The sequence below is a fragment of the Diaporthe citri genome, assembly GCF_014595645.1.
Source record: "Diaporthe citri strain NFHF-8-4 chromosome Unknown scaffold_6, whole genome shotgun sequence".
Lineage (NCBI taxonomy): Eukaryota > Fungi > Ascomycota > Sordariomycetes > Diaporthales > Diaporthaceae > Diaporthe > Diaporthe citri.
Genome location: NW_025064851.1, coordinates 2,901,376 through 2,917,747, shown reverse-complemented (window position 1 = coordinate 2,917,747; position 16,372 = coordinate 2,901,376). Strand labels below are relative to the sequence as shown.

Sequence of the window (16,372 nt, the reverse complement as noted above, 5' to 3'; positions counted from 1 at the left end):
CCCGACAAGCGACAGGAAATGAATGATCATCTGGAGACGATAATAGCACAACACCGTTCCACAAATTCGGGACAAGCAGTAATATCACCCCGAGCCGCCGAATATTGGAACGAAACTTGCCAGCTGCAGTTCGAATTTTGGTCTGCTCTGCATCGATCCCAGGTGACCAGGCCACCTGAGGCGCATGCCTGCCGGGCTTAGATCGTTACATCGTTCTAACGAAGTAGACGGATTGGGTTATCTCAAACTGCTTTATTGAAGAGATCATGAAGGACGGCGGAGGGGGGCGGTTTGCCTGCCCGGTCGATGGGAACGGTGATCCTTTGGCACCGGCGGCTTGTCTGCCGGAGACATTCTTTGTTGGAGTCGAGCCGATCTCGCGTCTGCGCTATTGTGACTAGAAGAACTCGCCGCCTTTTCGGCCTACCTGCCGGACGCCACTTCCACCAGACTTTTCCCAAGCGATTATGCCATCAAGACGACGGAACAGTGACGGGACAGTCACACGTGTCGACGCCGAAGACTGATGAATCTTCCTTCCAACCCCTTCCACTGCATTGTGACATCGTCTCGGGGCGGCGGCAAAGTAATCATAGTCGGAATGGTTGGCATCGTCTAAAGACAGAAGCGGGCAGTGTCTAGCAGCCCCTCACTGTGGGTTTACAGTCCCATTTTGAGACGCGCAAGAAGCAGGGCCCAGGGGACATCAGGGGGCAACGGCCAGCCCGTTGCGTTAGGACTGGACGAAGACACCCGTACAGTCTGTTTCCGACGACATGAGCTCGAAAAGGCTTGTACAGCGGATCCGCTTCGTCACAGCTGGGACGTGTCTCCTCCCTCCTGCCCCTGCCTTCCTCCCCACTCCTCCCACCTGCGGGAATCTTTGACGAAAGCGACTGTCACAGGGCACTGACCAGCCATACTGTGGTGCTCCCTGGCACTGGAGCCCGCAGGGTAATCAAGAAGTCGGGTCGGGTCTAACATAAATTTGGAATAGCCCGAAAGTTTAATTTGCCCAGGGCCCGGAGACTGCCAAGCTGATCCCTTCACCATTGGGTGTCTTTACGCACTCACTGGGTCTCCCCAGCCCTCATGGGGCCACCTTCCCTTCCGTCACCAGCCGGGATCCGCTGCACTGGCAGCTTGCGACTGAGGTCTCGAGAGGCTTGCGCAGATGCCCGAGAGAAATACGACGAGGCGTGGGGAATGCCAAAAAGTCTCAGCGTGCCAGAGGCGCAGAGCCACAGAGAGCTCCTGCTGCTCCCCCGGACCTCTGCCCCTCCTAGCCTCTGCCCACCTCCCTCTAGCGGTCACGGCCCTGGACCATGGCCTCTGGACACACCCCTCCCTGGTTCTCCACGCCCCGTCTCTCTGGGACAGAGGGATCTGTATGTTGTTCTCGATCCGTCCTAGCTCGACCGCTCCCTCTTTGCCTGTGCTCCCAACTTGCTGGGCCTGTCTAGCGATCCCTGGACATCTCAGGGAACAGGCCATTGCTCCCTTGTACCCTGCAAATACTGCGGTACATTGATGCCATGTTCCTTTGCCGGCCGGGGGGGCGGTCTACCACTTCGAAGGGCACTCGTGCAAATCATAGTAAGGTAATATAAGGCCCAAGGGGTCCCGTAACGGGGCCTTGTGGACCTCGACGAGATATAGCTTAGGTCGAATCATCCTCTTTGTGCATTCTTCTGTCCCTCTACTCTACAGCTCCAATGGCTTACGCAACGACATCTCACGTTCGAAGCTCAGCACCAGTCCCAGCACCCATCAATACCAATATGACCATGAAGGAAGACGCGGCGCGCCAGACATCCGCGGAGCCGCCCAAGACCACCAAGCGGAAGGGTAAGAGAGGACCCATCCGTACCTGACGAGTGAAGCGGAGAGAGTGGACTGACTGACTCAACGGCACCACCAGGAACACGAAGCGTGTCTACCTTGACACCCTCACAGCTTGCTCGTAAGAGGGCGAATGACCGTGAGGCGCAGCGTGCCATCAGGGCGAGGACAAAGGAGCACATCGAGCGCCTCGAGCGGGAGCTAGAGGACCTCAAGGGCAAGCACAACCGAGACGACACGGTGCAGGACCTGATCAAGAGGAACAAGGCCCTCGAGACCGAGCTCAAGCGACTGAGGGAGAGTATGGGAATCCCACACACTGACCCGTACCCAAATTCTGGTGAGAGACGCGAAATAGCCCTACCATTGCCTTGCGAGACCAAATCCAGTAAAGTGCGCTGCTAACCACAACTTTAGTCTATGAGCAAGGACTTCCGTCAATGCCTAGCTCTGGCATCCCAAGCCGGTCTTCGTCTTATGGCCACTCGATCAGGGCGTCGCCAGATGGATATGGTTATTCTCACATTCCAACGCCTGAGCCAACCGAGCCGTGGGCAGCTTCCATTCCAGTCACTGTGCCTTCGACCGTTTCGAGCCCCTCGTCATCGGGACCCATTGAGGATTATGGGTACATGCCCACGAGCGTGCCGGCTCCCCTGATGGATGGAGTTCCCGTGGCTCCCACCAGCGCACCGTACCACAATGATGTGGAGTATGAGGATGGCGTCGACTCAGGTAAGAACGACTCAATCACACAGCCCTACAATTGCCCGCCCCCCCTGTCACAGCGAACTGCGGGTCCCGTACTGACACGTTATACAGATCACGGTTTCCACAGACCAGCTTCAAACCACGTTTCCCTGCCCCAGTCTTACCCGATGCACCATCACCAACACCAGCAATGGAACAACATGTACGGTGTTTACTACCCGCAATCACCTTCGTTGTGAGGGCTTAGAGGAGTGACATCTGAACGCATACGACAGCCACGAAAATACGACCACCAACGGGGACGCGTTCCAGAAGCCTGCCATGTCGATCACACCGCTGGCATGCAGGACACTGACAAGTAGCGAAGGTGCGTTTTGATGGCGATTTGGAGACTAGGCGCTGTCGGAGAGAAGGCCGCATGTGAGGAGATGCACCTTTCGGGAAACCAACACACCCCTTGTCAAACCTTATTTGGCCTCTCTCTCGACTGTGGCGACCAGCCCAGATGGCAAACCTCGAGGGGGGGACGCAACAGCAACGACACTGCAGCAGCAGAAAGTTCTCTTGGGCCCCGCCTGCGCGAGCCTGCTCTTGCCTGCGGGCATCTTTCGACGTCAAACCTGACAGATAACAACAAACTCTATTCCATCTGACTTCTACGTCACCTTGTCAATTGGGAACCTGGCCACCAGCCTCCTCGACGACCTCTCTTCCCTGTCTCTGCCGCTCGGATACCTCCTCCCCCTCCTTTCCTTCACCTCTCCAAGCTACCCCTCGTCAACACATGCAACCTCGACCTCTCCATCTCGCCTCCCCGAGCGATCACCGACTCGGGCTCCCTCAGCACCTCGAGTCAGGAGCACGCTATTAGCCAGGTGGCCATGCTACCCTGGGCCGCATAGAAGCCTGCGCAGAATATTCGAAGAAACTTCTTCGAACATTCCGTGGCACGAGGCGACTTCTTCCTAATCCCGAAGAGGAAGGCTCAACGAACAGTGATCGATTCAGTCAGGGCAGAGCCGGTCTCGAACATGAGTCCCGGGTCGAGACCTCTCAGCAGCATTCAACTCCTCTCATGAGCGGTGTCCGAGTCGATCACGTGTGTCCGAGCTTCTATCCAGCCGCCTCCCATCGTCGCCCGACCCACGGGGCATCCCACCACGGCCCCGTTTCAAACTAAGCAGCAGTGTTGTTGTTCTGGGGCTAGTGTGGTCTGCCTCCGCGGCAGCGACAGCGGGCAGGGGTCACACACTTCGCACACAGACGCTACCACTTCGAAATCATCTCTATCTCACGCACTCCCGCAAGCATACGCACGCACACACCTCCACACCGCATTCAGACACACAACAAGCATGAGGCACTGGGAAATCTAACACCTTGGCGTGCCGGAGCAAGCATAAAATGGGCCGGCAATTTGGATGGGAAGCAAGCAAGATACCAAGGCAGGTGGATTTTATGCTAGGATTGGACACTTTTACCTTTTGATTCTTGTTTTTCGTTCTATTCCTTTTTTTTTTTTTTTCATGCGGAGGAGTTTTGGAACAGGGGGTTGATGTGGGCGCCTTGAACAACAACAGACAACATTCATCTTATCTTCCAAACTCGCTTTTATGCGGCACAGCATTGGAAAAGGGCAGGAGGGGAGGTGCACTAGGGCATTCTGGTTTTACGATTCTTGCTTGTTGTACGAGTTGATGGTCTAGGGCGAAGGCTGGTCTAAATTGGGAACGTTTCGCGCATTGCCTTTTTTGTTTTCTTGTTTTCAACCTTTTTATAAACCACACCAAAGTTGGCACAGCATCTTAGATACCTTGCGCACGGCATTGGGGAGCGGGATGATCCTATAGCTCCACCTTAGCCGCGTTTTCAGTACTGTCTATATTTGAATCTCTAGCGGAAATTACAAATTATTGCAATACACACACACACATGTACATACGCTCTGGTTCATCCCACTAAGACAATTCTCAAACGTCGGCCATTGGTAACTCCGCAACTCCGCTGGCGTGCTTCATGGAAGATTGCAGAGCCGGAAATGGGGGCCAACAATGGAAAAACCACGGCACATGAGGGAATAGAGCATTGCCATTGTTACAAGAGAGGAAAGAAAACTGAGGAGGAGGGGTGGCCGGGTGTCCAATCCAAGGAGACGGATTTCACAACAGGAATCGCTTGGCGGCAGGCACTCAAACAAGGAGTGCTGGTTGTAACCCGCCGCCTTGCTAACATCCGTAGCCGTTAGAAAACACAACCTCGTCTGCACCACACTCAAAACCCCCAACCCCGAGAGGCCGAAATCGTGGCATTGGCAGTGGAACGCTGGCCCTTCTGACGCGCTGAGATCGCAGCTCTGCCAGCCCGCGCATCGTCGTCACATGGGATGCGCCCTGGTGGGGGCGGAGAAATGGGCAGACAGACACAGCAGGGGCCAGTCCAGACAATCCCACACACACACACACACTAGGTACTTAGCACACTTGTTGAATGCAGAGAAGAACAAAGATAGTAGAGGGGCAGACAGGCCAGGGCCAGGCCAGGCCAGCCCCGAGCAGGAGGCTGGGGGGGGGGGGGGCGAGCAAGGGCATGAGGGCGGCGCAGTTCAGACGATTTGAGTTTGTCAAATTACATGGGGGTTAGGCGGGTGGTGAGATGGGGCCTCGAGCATTACAAGCAAGCAGAGCACAGGACAACACCAGCGCAGCCAAACAACGAAAGCTGGGCACCTGTGGTTCGCGGCTTGCCTGCCACGGGACGAGGGGCAGACAGACAGACACGCAGGTTGCTGCGACCCTACTGTGCCCTTTTCCGGGCCCAGCTAGCTCACCATGTCCCTTCACCTTAGCTGCCCGACCTAATACCATCATTCGAGATCTGGGGAGGGGTGTTCCGATGCGTGGTGCTGCCACATTCCTCGCCTCACCGTGGGGTGGGGGCAGCGACGCTGCGAGGAGGCCAAGCGCGTTGTGTTGCTGGTACCACACAGCACACTACCCGGGGAGCATGGCGACCTTGGATCACCCTTGGGCCGGCGCCGCACTGGTGTGGGCTGGGTTTGCCTGCCGCGCGCGCGGCGACAAGGAAAAAGCCAAAAGATGAAACCCGTACTGCCATCGTCACATCGTCAACGTTTTTGGCCTCCCATCCCTCAGCTCCGGGTGGTTCGTTTGCCTTTGGGATGATGACATGCCATGCAAGCTGCACGCTGCTCGGCCGTGGGAGTGCGCGTGTGACAGGCCAAGCTTCGGTTCCGGTGGCGAGTGGCAGCACCCCCTTTTTTTTCCTCATTGTTTCGCCCATGAGAATTCACAGAGTTCTTCATGTTTGGCCACATCGTAAAGTTTTCTGCTCTCACAGCCGTGTGTGCGTGTGTGTATGTGTGCGCCAGGCAATCGCCGCTGACGTGCCCCGAAGCTTCTTTCCCGAATCTCCATGGCACCGTCATAGCAAAGTTTAAACAATGGCCCAGGGGACCACTCCACCACACCATACCCGCAGACAAGGCAGAACCGGATGGGGCGAGTGCAGAGGGCAAAGAAATCAAAGTTTTGCTTATATTGCGGCTCGCATCAGAACGCCGTCCGAGAGCGGAAAGAATTGCAGGTAATCAAGGCAATCAGGACAAGCCAAAGAGGGTCGCCCAAGGAGGGGGTTTGATGAACACTCCTTCGAGGTACCCGTTCGCGGGCCTACCAGCCAACTGGAAGCATCGAGGATTTAGAGTTTAAGAACCTTGTGGATAGAAGCGGGAAGTGTCGTCACAGACAGGTCATGCGTGATATCCGCAGCGAGAACATCATACTGCAGATGCTGAACGACTGTATCAGGTGCTGGAATCGTATGAGCCCGACAGCGCAATACTCGGAAGAGGATTGAATTCTGTCTGTTCCCATGGTCGGGCGCAAAACAGAGGGAAAAACGCCATCTGAACAACGGTCTCGAGATAACTAACTGCATGGGTGCTAGGCCGCGGACGGTAAAGCCTCGGTTAGGCTCTGGGGCAGAGGATCAAGAGGCGCACAGTCGAGAAAATGCAGCTGGGGGCGGTGACCCCTCCTCGTTGCCGCTTCGTCATCGTGCTTGGGAGCTTGGGAACAAGGTTCGAGCAGCTGCACACCACTCCCACTGGGTCCCGGTCCCTGAGCTGGGTCCTGGAGCTCTCTCAGTGGCTCTCAGCCGCTGCCTCGAGCATCCCGTCTGCATGGTGACAGGCATTCCAGAGGCCCCACCGGAAGCAGGCCGGCTTCCGTATCAGGACCTGCATTTAATTATGAAAGTGGCGTGAGAGTATTATCGAGCCCGCGCAAGCAAAACCCTGCCAGCCTGTGATTTCTAGAAACCTGCATAGAAGGTACCCCGAGCAGCAGTCCAAAGTTTCCCGTGCCGCTGGGCTCCTGGTCGCAACGATCATGCCTCGACGGGCTGAGCAGGCCCCATGGCGTGCGTGCGCCCTGCGTGTGGTGCGGTGGTGGTCTGCTTTGACGTTCCCCTCGAAAAAGGCAGATCGAGGTTTCGGCATGTGGGACTCGAAACCCAGTCTTTTGCTTTGCGGGCCAGCGTAGTGTCGGGATTTCCTAATTCAAAAGTGGTGCCGCGCCGCAGTAGTGACAAGTGATACATAATATCAACTCCGTGAGCAGGGGGGCTGGTCGCCTGTCTGGCTTTAACCGCCTTAGGCGCGGTGGGCTTTTCTATTTTCACCACGCGCGTCCGGTCCTCGGGCGGCCGTTGCAGGGCATGGACTGCGAAGGCGCAGCGTATTTTGCGGGGTGCAAAGTGTTTTGCCGAAACTTGCGCAAGCGAGACTGGGCCGCTGTGACAGTGGAAGGATCGGGTCGCTCAGACAGTGTGGGCTTTCAGCTGTTTGTGATGGGGACCCATAAGTCACTGTGATACCGTGCGGACACGGTACACGTGCGGTAAGGCTCCTTTCACCACACCCCGTGAAGCAGGCAGCGGACGTGGGGACACACGCCGTGTGGGGCAGAACCGTGACGTGCACCGTTGAGCTGGGCTCCTGTGCTGCAGTAGTCCCAGTTGTACTGTTAGTGTGCGCTCCATGAGGCTTCGAGAATGTCCCGGATCCGCAATCTCGCAGCAAGCCTGATGTTAGCATCGCAACACCGGACGTGCAGGCTCGCGTTCGCACAACGCAGACAATGTTCCTGAGCGTGGGATCCCGGCCACACCGCAGCTGTCCGGGCTCTTCAATGGGCGCAGGGACGGGTTCCGGGAGGTGGTTGGCGTGAGGTCGTAGCTCGTCCAGGGCGATCAACCACGAGATTGAGGCGGGGTGGATGGGAGCCCGGCCCCTGTCCAGTGTTCCCACCGGACCAGTTCTCCAGAAGCCATGTACGTACCTGTGTTGCCATGGTACTGCGCGTACTTCGCACGCCTCCAGGCCACAAGCCCGGCGGGGTGGGGCTCAAGTGCCGCGTTGTGGCCTGCTCCACCCCAGTGCCTGCACGCAGCATGCATGGACAGCCCCTGACAGGCCGTCTCCCTGTCTCCCAGATCCTAGGTTTCCAGGTGTCAGGACGGGCCCGGCGCAAACTAACCAAAAGGCGGAAGTTTCCGAAGTTGGGCCCAGACGAGGGCGCACGACGGATGGAGCGAGCAGTGCCCCAAGCCCAGTGCCCATCACGCTTCCTGCGCGGTACTGTGCTGTGCTCCATCGACAGTACCCGTGTGGTGTGCGTGTGTGCCCCTGGGGCCCCGTGACATAGCTCCGAGATTTCGGCGAACGCGGCTCCGAGCGGCGAGATTATCCCAATGGGCCACGTTGATCAGGCGGATGGACGGCAGAGTGGGCTGGCTGGTCGCCTGGGGGCCTGGCGGGCCCTGGGTGACCCGGGTGGGAGGTAGATTAGGTTGGACGGCCGACAAACGCCGTCCAGGGCTGCCAGGTCTCCTTGTCTGTGCATTGCCTGCCCAATGCCGTTAGCCTCGCACTCGTCGAGCCAAATTCTGCCTGCCGCCCGCCCAGGAGAACAAGAATAATAAGGTTTACTCGCATTACTTGGCGGTCGTCGATCGTCGAACGTAAATAGCTCTCGACGATCTCAACGTTCATGGGCACGCCTCTGCCCAGCGATAGGGCACTTGCGGAGTAACTCTAGGAAGAGGGAACTCCGTCTCATCTGCGTTGCAATGCTCCTCTCGTCGCGGCCTGCCACCCGATGTCGACGCTTCTGCATCCGAGTTGATCAAGACGGACGGAAATGCTCGTCCGTTCCGAGGTGTGTTCCGAATTTGCTCGTTTCCGACGAAATCAGCTTTGACTGCACGTCACACCGTGCTGCCGGCAGCACCTGCACCTTGTGCGTCCGCCTGGGAGCCGGTGTCCTTCACCAGCCAGAATAGAGTTCGTCTAGCCTGCTTCACTGTCTTCCATGGCACTGTCTACACGCACGCAATCTCCACACGCCTGTCGATCCGGTGACAGCATCGTCGGTCGCTGAACTGTAAAGTCTGGATCAACCTTGCGCCAGGCTTTCTAGAAGGCTTCCATAGCCCGTGACAGCTCGATCGCCAACACCGTTGCAATGCAGGTTGACGTTGACTAAGGAACCATCACCTCCAGAAGTGGTCGAGGAGGGGGTTGCGGCATGCATTCAGTGGTTGCGGAATCTCGCAGAACTTTTAAGGCTACTGCCGTTGAACTTCTTGTGGCCCAGCGGCCAGCGTCATCGCGCAAGGTGGTGCGGGTCGTGACCAAGACCCAGCCTCATTGGACCATGTTCGCAAGATAGACCTTGATGGGGCTGTCTTCGACCCTCAGGGCTCGTCGAGAAGACCGGCGGTGAATATCATTACATGTTTCATGTCGCAAGGACGTGGTGGAGTGCAGCCACGAGCGATCCAAGCTTCATGCAAGGCGAGCGAAGAGGGCCATGTCGTCGGTACTCCGGGCTTTGACAGAGCTGGGATATCGCAACCAGACGATTGCCAACATCTACACAGCACTGCCTGCTCTGTAGCTACTACCATGTGCCACTCTGAGCTCGCCCAACCTCGATGGACCATGCAAGCCTGGATGCAAAGGGAATGGTGCCCAGCGCCTGAGCACTACTGTGTGTGGTGTGCCCAGATGCCAGTACCCGGGCAGACCTGCTATCATCCAAGATGTTTCGGTCGCAGGAGGGAGGCACTCCCGCAGACAACTCCTCTTGGCACCAAGTTGGCCAGATTGAACCCCGGTCGAGAGCCGATTCGATGCTCCAGAGAAGGCCTTGGGAACGAATCGCATGGCGCGCCGAAGCTCATGGACAGCTGGGCCACCAAAAATAACGAGTCGTGGTGCGGCCAAGGCATGAATGTGATAGCAGACGAACAGACAGTCGTCTGAAGAGCACAGAGGACGTGCGCTGGTGATTCAGGGTCCTCAAGGCCCAAACACAAGACGCTCCCACGGGAATAGTTGCACGAAATAAACAAAACAAGGCAGCCTTGCACTGGAGTGTGCTCTGGCCATTGGGCACGCATCGTGAGGCTAGAGCGCACCCCGCTAGTCATTCATCTGTCACGTCGTCTTGGTCTAGACCTCCATTCGTCGACGAGGCGGCGAGGCAAGCAGAAGCATCCCATCGCATTGGACGCAACAGGGCACGGACAGTATCGTTGTCGCTGTGATGATGTTGGTGGTGAGGGACCAGGACGATGAACATGGGCACCCTTATGCCATCGGAAGCAGTGCCGGGAAGATTATAGGGCTGGCGAGCTGTTCCTGGCCTTGGAAGGTTAAATGTCGGAAATGGGGCATCTGGAACGACGCCGCCGCCGGCCAGGCATTGAGCACGTCAGCTACTGAGACTAGTGTCTGCTCTAGCCTAGCCTCCTGGAAACATGGCCCAACTTGGGATGATGCCCTGGCAATGGCGGACAGGGCGAGGCAGTTCCTCAGACAGGGGGTTTGGACGACGGGAGCGTAGTACTGACTTCCCCGTGCAAATAGAAGCTGAAGGGCCGGGTTGCCATAGCCGGGCCATCGTGGAACGAGCTGCTTTTGCCGAGGGGGAGTGCCGTTCCTTGCGCTTGACTGCTTCTCGCCTGGTCTGCCTCCCGGGCTGCGTACAAATAGGCATGGTGGCTTTTTTGACTTTGGCCGAACCAGGGACCTGAATCCCAGACGGGAGGCATGTGTCTGGGCATGGCTGGCCGTCAAACGTCGAGGAGCAAGAGAAGGAGGCTGGCGAGGCTTGGGCTTGGAGGGGGGGGAGGGTGCGGTGACAGGCCGCAGGTGCACATTGGCAGTGCGGTATTCCTCCGTCCCTCGTTTGCCAAAAGAGAAGGTGCAAGCGCAGCGTCGAGTAGCCAGTAGCGTAGCGTCAGGGTGGAGTCGTCGACACCGCCATATTGTGCGTCTCGATAGGTTGCGAGCGGTTGGCAGGCTCGCAGCACACTCTGTTTCGATTATTGGGAAAAATGCAGAGCAGTACGATAATGGCAGTAGAGGAGGGCGATCAGCCAACCAACCGCGCGTCGCGCATCAGCCAGCTCATACTACAAACCTTGGCCGTACCAAGGTGCAGGTATGCTGCGTTGGGTATGTGTGTGTGCGGGCTCCGGGTAAAGATTCTAACTCGAGCTTAGCCTCCCGCATGCCGTGTTCGGCCGTGGACAGACAGTCGGGCGAACAGACCAGCCTAGCACGCAGAACAGACAGACACACGGACAGCCAGACGGGAAGAGAACGTACTTGGTAGGTTTGGCGTTTGGCTTGACGACCCCTCCGCGCCGGCCCTTGCAAGATGGATGCTGTGTATGATACGAGAAAGGCGGGTGGTGATTGGAAGGTTGGGCACTTGGCTTCCAGGAATCCAGAGCGGTGGATCTGGCAGTTCCGATTGCAACATGTCCGTGCATGAACGAACCCTGGGCCTGCCCTGTTTACCCCAAGGGGGGAGGGGGGCTGTCAAGGATGGGTTTCCAAGGCAGGTGTCCCTTCCGAAACCCTCAACCCTGCAGCCTGGGTGTACTTGTACTGTGTGCGCAAGTACCTCTTGATGAGACGGGGCAAGACCAGGTGCGGTCTTTTTGTTGTTCGGATCCGACCCTGTCTGTCGCCTGCCTGCAATCTGGGGTCGACCAACTCAGATGTTCAATCTCTGATCGGTCACTCAGTCGCCTCCGGTCAGTCGCGTCGGCCGCCTGATGGGAAGGAGCGAGAGGGCTTCAAGCCTTTCCTCGTCAGTGACCCTTATCACGCCCCCGTCGCGCTCAGCATGCGGGACGGCCCAACGTCGCAGGCCTGATCAAAAGAGTAAGGTGGCATTGTCGACAGCTTGAGTGCCGGGCCAATGAGCTGCCAGAGCTGCGCCATCACAGGCCCGAGGGGGCAAGAGGGGGGGGGGGGCCGTAGCACAGTCGCAAAACCTCGGGAGGCCGTGGACAGGTTGATCCAATCCAAGCGCCCAGCAGCCCTCCAGCGGCCGACTTCCTCGACGCCCGCCAGGCAATCATGCTGCCACGCCCAATCTGCTGAGGCCTCTACAGGCCTATAGTCGCGCCATGGTCCCTACGGTCCCCCTTTTCGCGGCCTGCGCACGCGCGGGGGAAATGTGACGGCCTCCTGCGCGTGGCTCCTGCCTTGTGGGAGCGTGGAGTAGATGCACCACAACTTGACCCTAGCTAGACGTGTAGGTCGGGATGGTATATGAAAAGGAGACGAGGCACATATCGTGAATGCCTCCCCTTCGCCCGACCCTGTTGAGGATCTTGGGCATCATCCAGACGCGCAAGTGAGGTGTCACTCAACGCCAGCGCCAGCGCCAGTCCAAGCACCGTCGTTTCACCGCCCTCCGTAAGGTTCCAGACGAAGCAGCTCGCCGAAAAATGCCCTCGCTCCTTTCCCTTGGTGCGGCGTGGCTCGGCCTAGCGACAGTCGTCCTAGCCGCCTGCAACGGGCAGGACGCGCTCTGCAGCCGGCCCTACAGCAACGTGACGTTTGTGGGCTCTCACAATAGCGCCTTCGTTGGGTTGCTGCCCAGCCAGAACCAGCTGGTCTCGGTCGCGGACCAGCTCGGCTTGGGCGTGCGCTTCCTGCAGGCGCAGACTCATGATCTGGATGGCACGATCGAGATGTGCCATACCAGCTGCGTCGAGCTGGATGCCGGCTCGCTGACCGACTACCTCAAGCCCATCAAGACCTTCATGGATGCGAATCCAAATGAGGTTGTCACCCTGCTCCTGTGAGTAGCGCATTGGAACCTGAATATATTAGAGTTACGCGCGACTGACAGCTGGGCCAGCACCAACGGCGACGATATCCCTGTGTCCAAGTTTGCCGATGTCTTCTCTGCCGTAGGGTTGGAGCAGTATGCCTTCACCCCGAGCGGTGCGCTGTCGCTCGACCAGTGGCCAACACTGCAGACGTTGATCAACGATGGAACGCGACTAGTTGTCTGGATGGGTAAGTTCTTGGGCATACATGCTTTGGGCCATGCCCGGCCGGCTCATCTAGTTTGATGAAATGACGCGGGACACATGCGGGCTATGATGAAGTTGGAAATGGGTCATTAACGACGTCTTCAGATTACAACTCCGACACCGCCACTACTCCCTACATCCTTGACGAGTTTGCATATTGTATGTGTACTTTCCGCTTCTTTTATAGCCCTCCACTAGGTCCTATTACGGCCCACTAACCCATGGTAGATTACGAGACATCGTACGAGGTCACAGACGATGCCTTTCCTTCGTGCAGCATCGACCGCCCCTCCGGAGCAAGTGCAGATGGCCGCATGGGGCTTGTTAACCACATGCTTCATATCGACATCTTCGGCATTCAGATCCCGGACCTTATCAACGCCAACAAGACCAACTCGCTGAACTCGATCGATGCGCAGGCAGGGATTTGCGAGGGTCTTCATGGTCGGACGCCTAATGTTGTGCTGCTTGACTATGTGAACTTGGGGGACGCTATGGGCGCTCAGGCCGCGCTCAATGGTCTGTAGATACACGGCCGGCTCTTTTTCCGTTCGAACGATAGTTGCAGTCAGAGTTTTAATTCCAAGCAAAGTGTGGATTTATGACATACCACAACTACGAGGTCCGGGACGTAAGGACGTCCGCTTGAGGGTGACTGCTCGTGCTCGGTTTGTGGACGCGGAGGGTGGTAGTAATCACGAGAACTTGACCTGGCCATATGATCGGCTCGGTATGGGAGCGTCAAATGGGAAGATAGAGAGTACATGTGCAGAGGTCAGGTGTTGCTGTGAGAACACAAGAGCACAGTGCATGTCCGGCATCAGACGCAGCGCGCTTCAAGCGACTCCGTTGTTGATTCGCATAGGGCAGCAGCCAACTCATATAGTCCCACAGTTTCTGATAGGTCAGCGTTTGTAACCACATGCATTGGCCGGTGACTCGATTTGTGATCTCACAAGGCTCCTCGTGAAGGGACTACTCTTGGTCGTCAGCGTGGTCAGGTCTTGGTAGAATGCTGGCACGCTCACCCCTGCATGCTCCTCATCTGTGGACTGGCCCCAGTGTGTGTGGCCCTGTAGACCTTCATGTCGCGCCACTTACTTGCTGAAGACAGTGAGCCTGGATGGTGGCTTTTCACAAGTGATGCTAGTTGCTGCTCCTGTTTCGGCTGTCGCCTTTCCCCTTCTTAATGGAGGCCGTCACAATACGCAACCACTGATAGCCCTGAGTCTCAGCTTATTGCTGATTCAACAGCTGAATGGGGTGATAATTTGATTTGGTGTGCCTCTATTGTCTTCGTATGTATAGCGTTATACAAGGTCAAGACTCGATGGCTTGACCTCCATCCGGCGCACTGCCTATCATGTTTTGGCATCCACGGTTCGAGTCATGTTCGTCCTCGCCGCCGACTTCGCTCAAAGAAATCAACGTGAACCACGATCAAGCTGAACCGGAGGTTTTCGGTCTGGAAGAAGCCCTATAGACGAAGGCGTCTGCCGGCTTGGGCTTTCCGCGGTACTCCCACCAATTCAGGCACCTCTTCCCTCGCTTTCCTCGTAGCCATGGCTTGCTGGATCGTTTGAATACCATCCACCAATGTTCCCTCTTCCTGCTTTATCTTGTCCGCGAGTGCCGCCTGCCGACGTTGTTTCGTCAATTCCGTAACCCTCTCCTCTGACAGTCGCCACTCTTTTGGAAACTTTGGCTTGACCTTGAAAGTGTGATGTCTCAGATCGAGCGGTATGTCCTCAAATGTGTCTTTCGGGTCCTATTTGTTCGTCATAGATTAGCTATCTAATGTTTCTGCACACCAATGGCGGGTTCAAGGATAAGTGCTCATGGAGGCATTGCCTCGGCCACTCTCATCGGAGATCCCATCGCTTGAACGGACTTATCCAGACTTCTGCTCTAGAAGCGAGGCCGGGGTTCCTCGACCACTATTGAGCGATTCGACCAGCTCATCCACTGGGTGGAGCTGGAATCACAAACCAAGGTTGCCCTCACCCCACAAGGGCAGCTGTCGAAGGGGACGTCCACGGCGAGCCACTAAGCGGGTTCCCAATAAATGGAGTCGAAGTGTACTGAATGTGTAGCAATGGGCGTATTTCCCAAATCTCTCAAGTCATTGAAGGAGTAAACACATACCTTTGCCTCCGTGACCAGCTTCTCGACCAGCTCCGCCAAGTAACGCTTGTTTTGAGCCTGGTGTTCAAACGACTCGCAGCTCATCTTGATGGTCTCCTTCTCCGGGTTGTACCGCGGACCGGCCAACTTCCTCAACTTCATCTGTTGGACCTCAGTGAGCCCAAAGTCCTCCGGGCTGAACTCGACAACCACCTTCTTCTCCGCAGGGTGGAATTCGCCCATATATGAGGTGTATCGGAATCGCAGCGGCTGGTCCTTGGTTGGGAGCTCGAACGGTTTAGCGAATTCTGTAGCACATAGTCAGATATCAAATGCTCGCCGCGTAATAGATCGACCATTGTTGCTCGGTCCGCTGCGGTCTCTCCCAGCCCGCCCGCCAACTCTCCCCAGAGGCAGGGGGGTCGGCCCCGAGCTTCTCTTCCTCGCAATCTGGTGATCACTTACGGGACAACAAGGGCATCTCCCATATAGCCAGGCGGGCATACGCTCTCTGCTCCCTGTGTTCCTCCAGTTTTGCGTGTGCGATATCGGTCATGTCGTTCTCGTCGAACTCGTCGCTGTCGTCGTTGCTGATGAGGTCCTTGTCGTCCTCGTCCTCGTCCCAGAACGCGTCCCGCCTGGGCTTGACCACCGTCCTCAGCGGCCTCGCCAGTTCTCGCGCGGCGTCTTGCTCCTTGCGGATATCGGTGTCGCCGATGCTAGCCAGCTCGGAGGCGAGGTCGCCAAACATTTCGCGCTCCTCCTCGCTGAAGATTTCCTTCGCGATGTCGCTAGCCTTCATGTTTCGGTATTTCTGGTCCTCTTCTATGTCTTCTTGGCCCCAGTGGTCGAAAGGGGTGGGCTTCTGGCCATCGGTGCTGGATTCCTTGACCTCCTTGATGGCGCCGCCACCTACTGACTTCCACGCGACAAAGATTCTTGGACTAACATTTTGGATAGGCCTTTGGCTCCTGCAGCTGCGGCATGCGAGCCGCAGTGATCGGGCTGCTGAAGCCATGGCAGTGGGTTTGGTGGTGATCAGGCGTGCCTCCGTGGATTGATCGAGGTCGAGCTCCAATTCGCTCCAGAACTTTTGAGAAAGCACAGGCCACCTGCAGCACTAGTGCCAAAATCATTCAGATGCTTCACCCAAAAGACAGCACAGGCTTGCCGCTGTTAGCCGCCTCAACCGCTTCAGCCGCCTCTAAGCGCTCTACCCGTCAACCTAAGCTCTACTCACACACATTCATGCACCACCCCTCGTGTT

At 57.0% G+C, this 16,372-nt stretch overlaps 3 protein-coding genes across 3 annotated transcripts; 2 read left to right on the top strand and 1 right to left on the bottom strand.

Annotated features, from left to right (window-relative positions):
• Nucleotides 1-1,715: 1,715 nt before the first annotated feature.
• Nucleotides 1,716-2,792, top strand: INS49_012794 (uncharacterized protein; the record flags this gene model as incomplete). Its single annotated transcript, XM_043173496.1, has 4 exons — nt 1,716-1,848; nt 1,922-2,182; nt 2,260-2,577; nt 2,665-2,792. The coding sequence occupies 4 exons, from the start codon at nt 1,716-1,718 to the stop codon at nt 2,790-2,792; spliced, it is 840 nt and encodes a 279-aa protein (XP_043022793.1).
• A 9,595-nt stretch (nt 2,793-12,387) lies between these two features.
• Nucleotides 12,388-13,508, top strand: INS49_012793 (uncharacterized protein; the record flags this gene model as incomplete). The annotated part of the gene is made up of 4 exons (XM_043173495.1): nt 12,388-12,743; nt 12,804-12,964; nt 13,087-13,140; nt 13,210-13,508. The coding sequence occupies 4 exons, from the start codon at nt 12,388-12,390 to the stop codon at nt 13,506-13,508; spliced, it is 870 nt and encodes a 289-aa protein (XP_043022792.1).
• A 448-nt stretch (nt 13,509-13,956) lies between these two features.
• Nucleotides 13,957-16,123, bottom strand: INS49_012792 (uncharacterized protein; the record flags this gene model as incomplete). The annotated part of the gene is made up of 4 exons (XM_043173494.1): nt 13,957-13,959; nt 14,507-14,749; nt 15,127-15,413; nt 15,571-16,123. The coding sequence occupies 4 exons, from the start codon at nt 16,121-16,123 to the stop codon at nt 13,957-13,959; spliced, it is 1,086 nt and encodes a 361-aa protein (XP_043022791.1).
• Nucleotides 16,124-16,372: the final 249 nt, after the last annotated feature.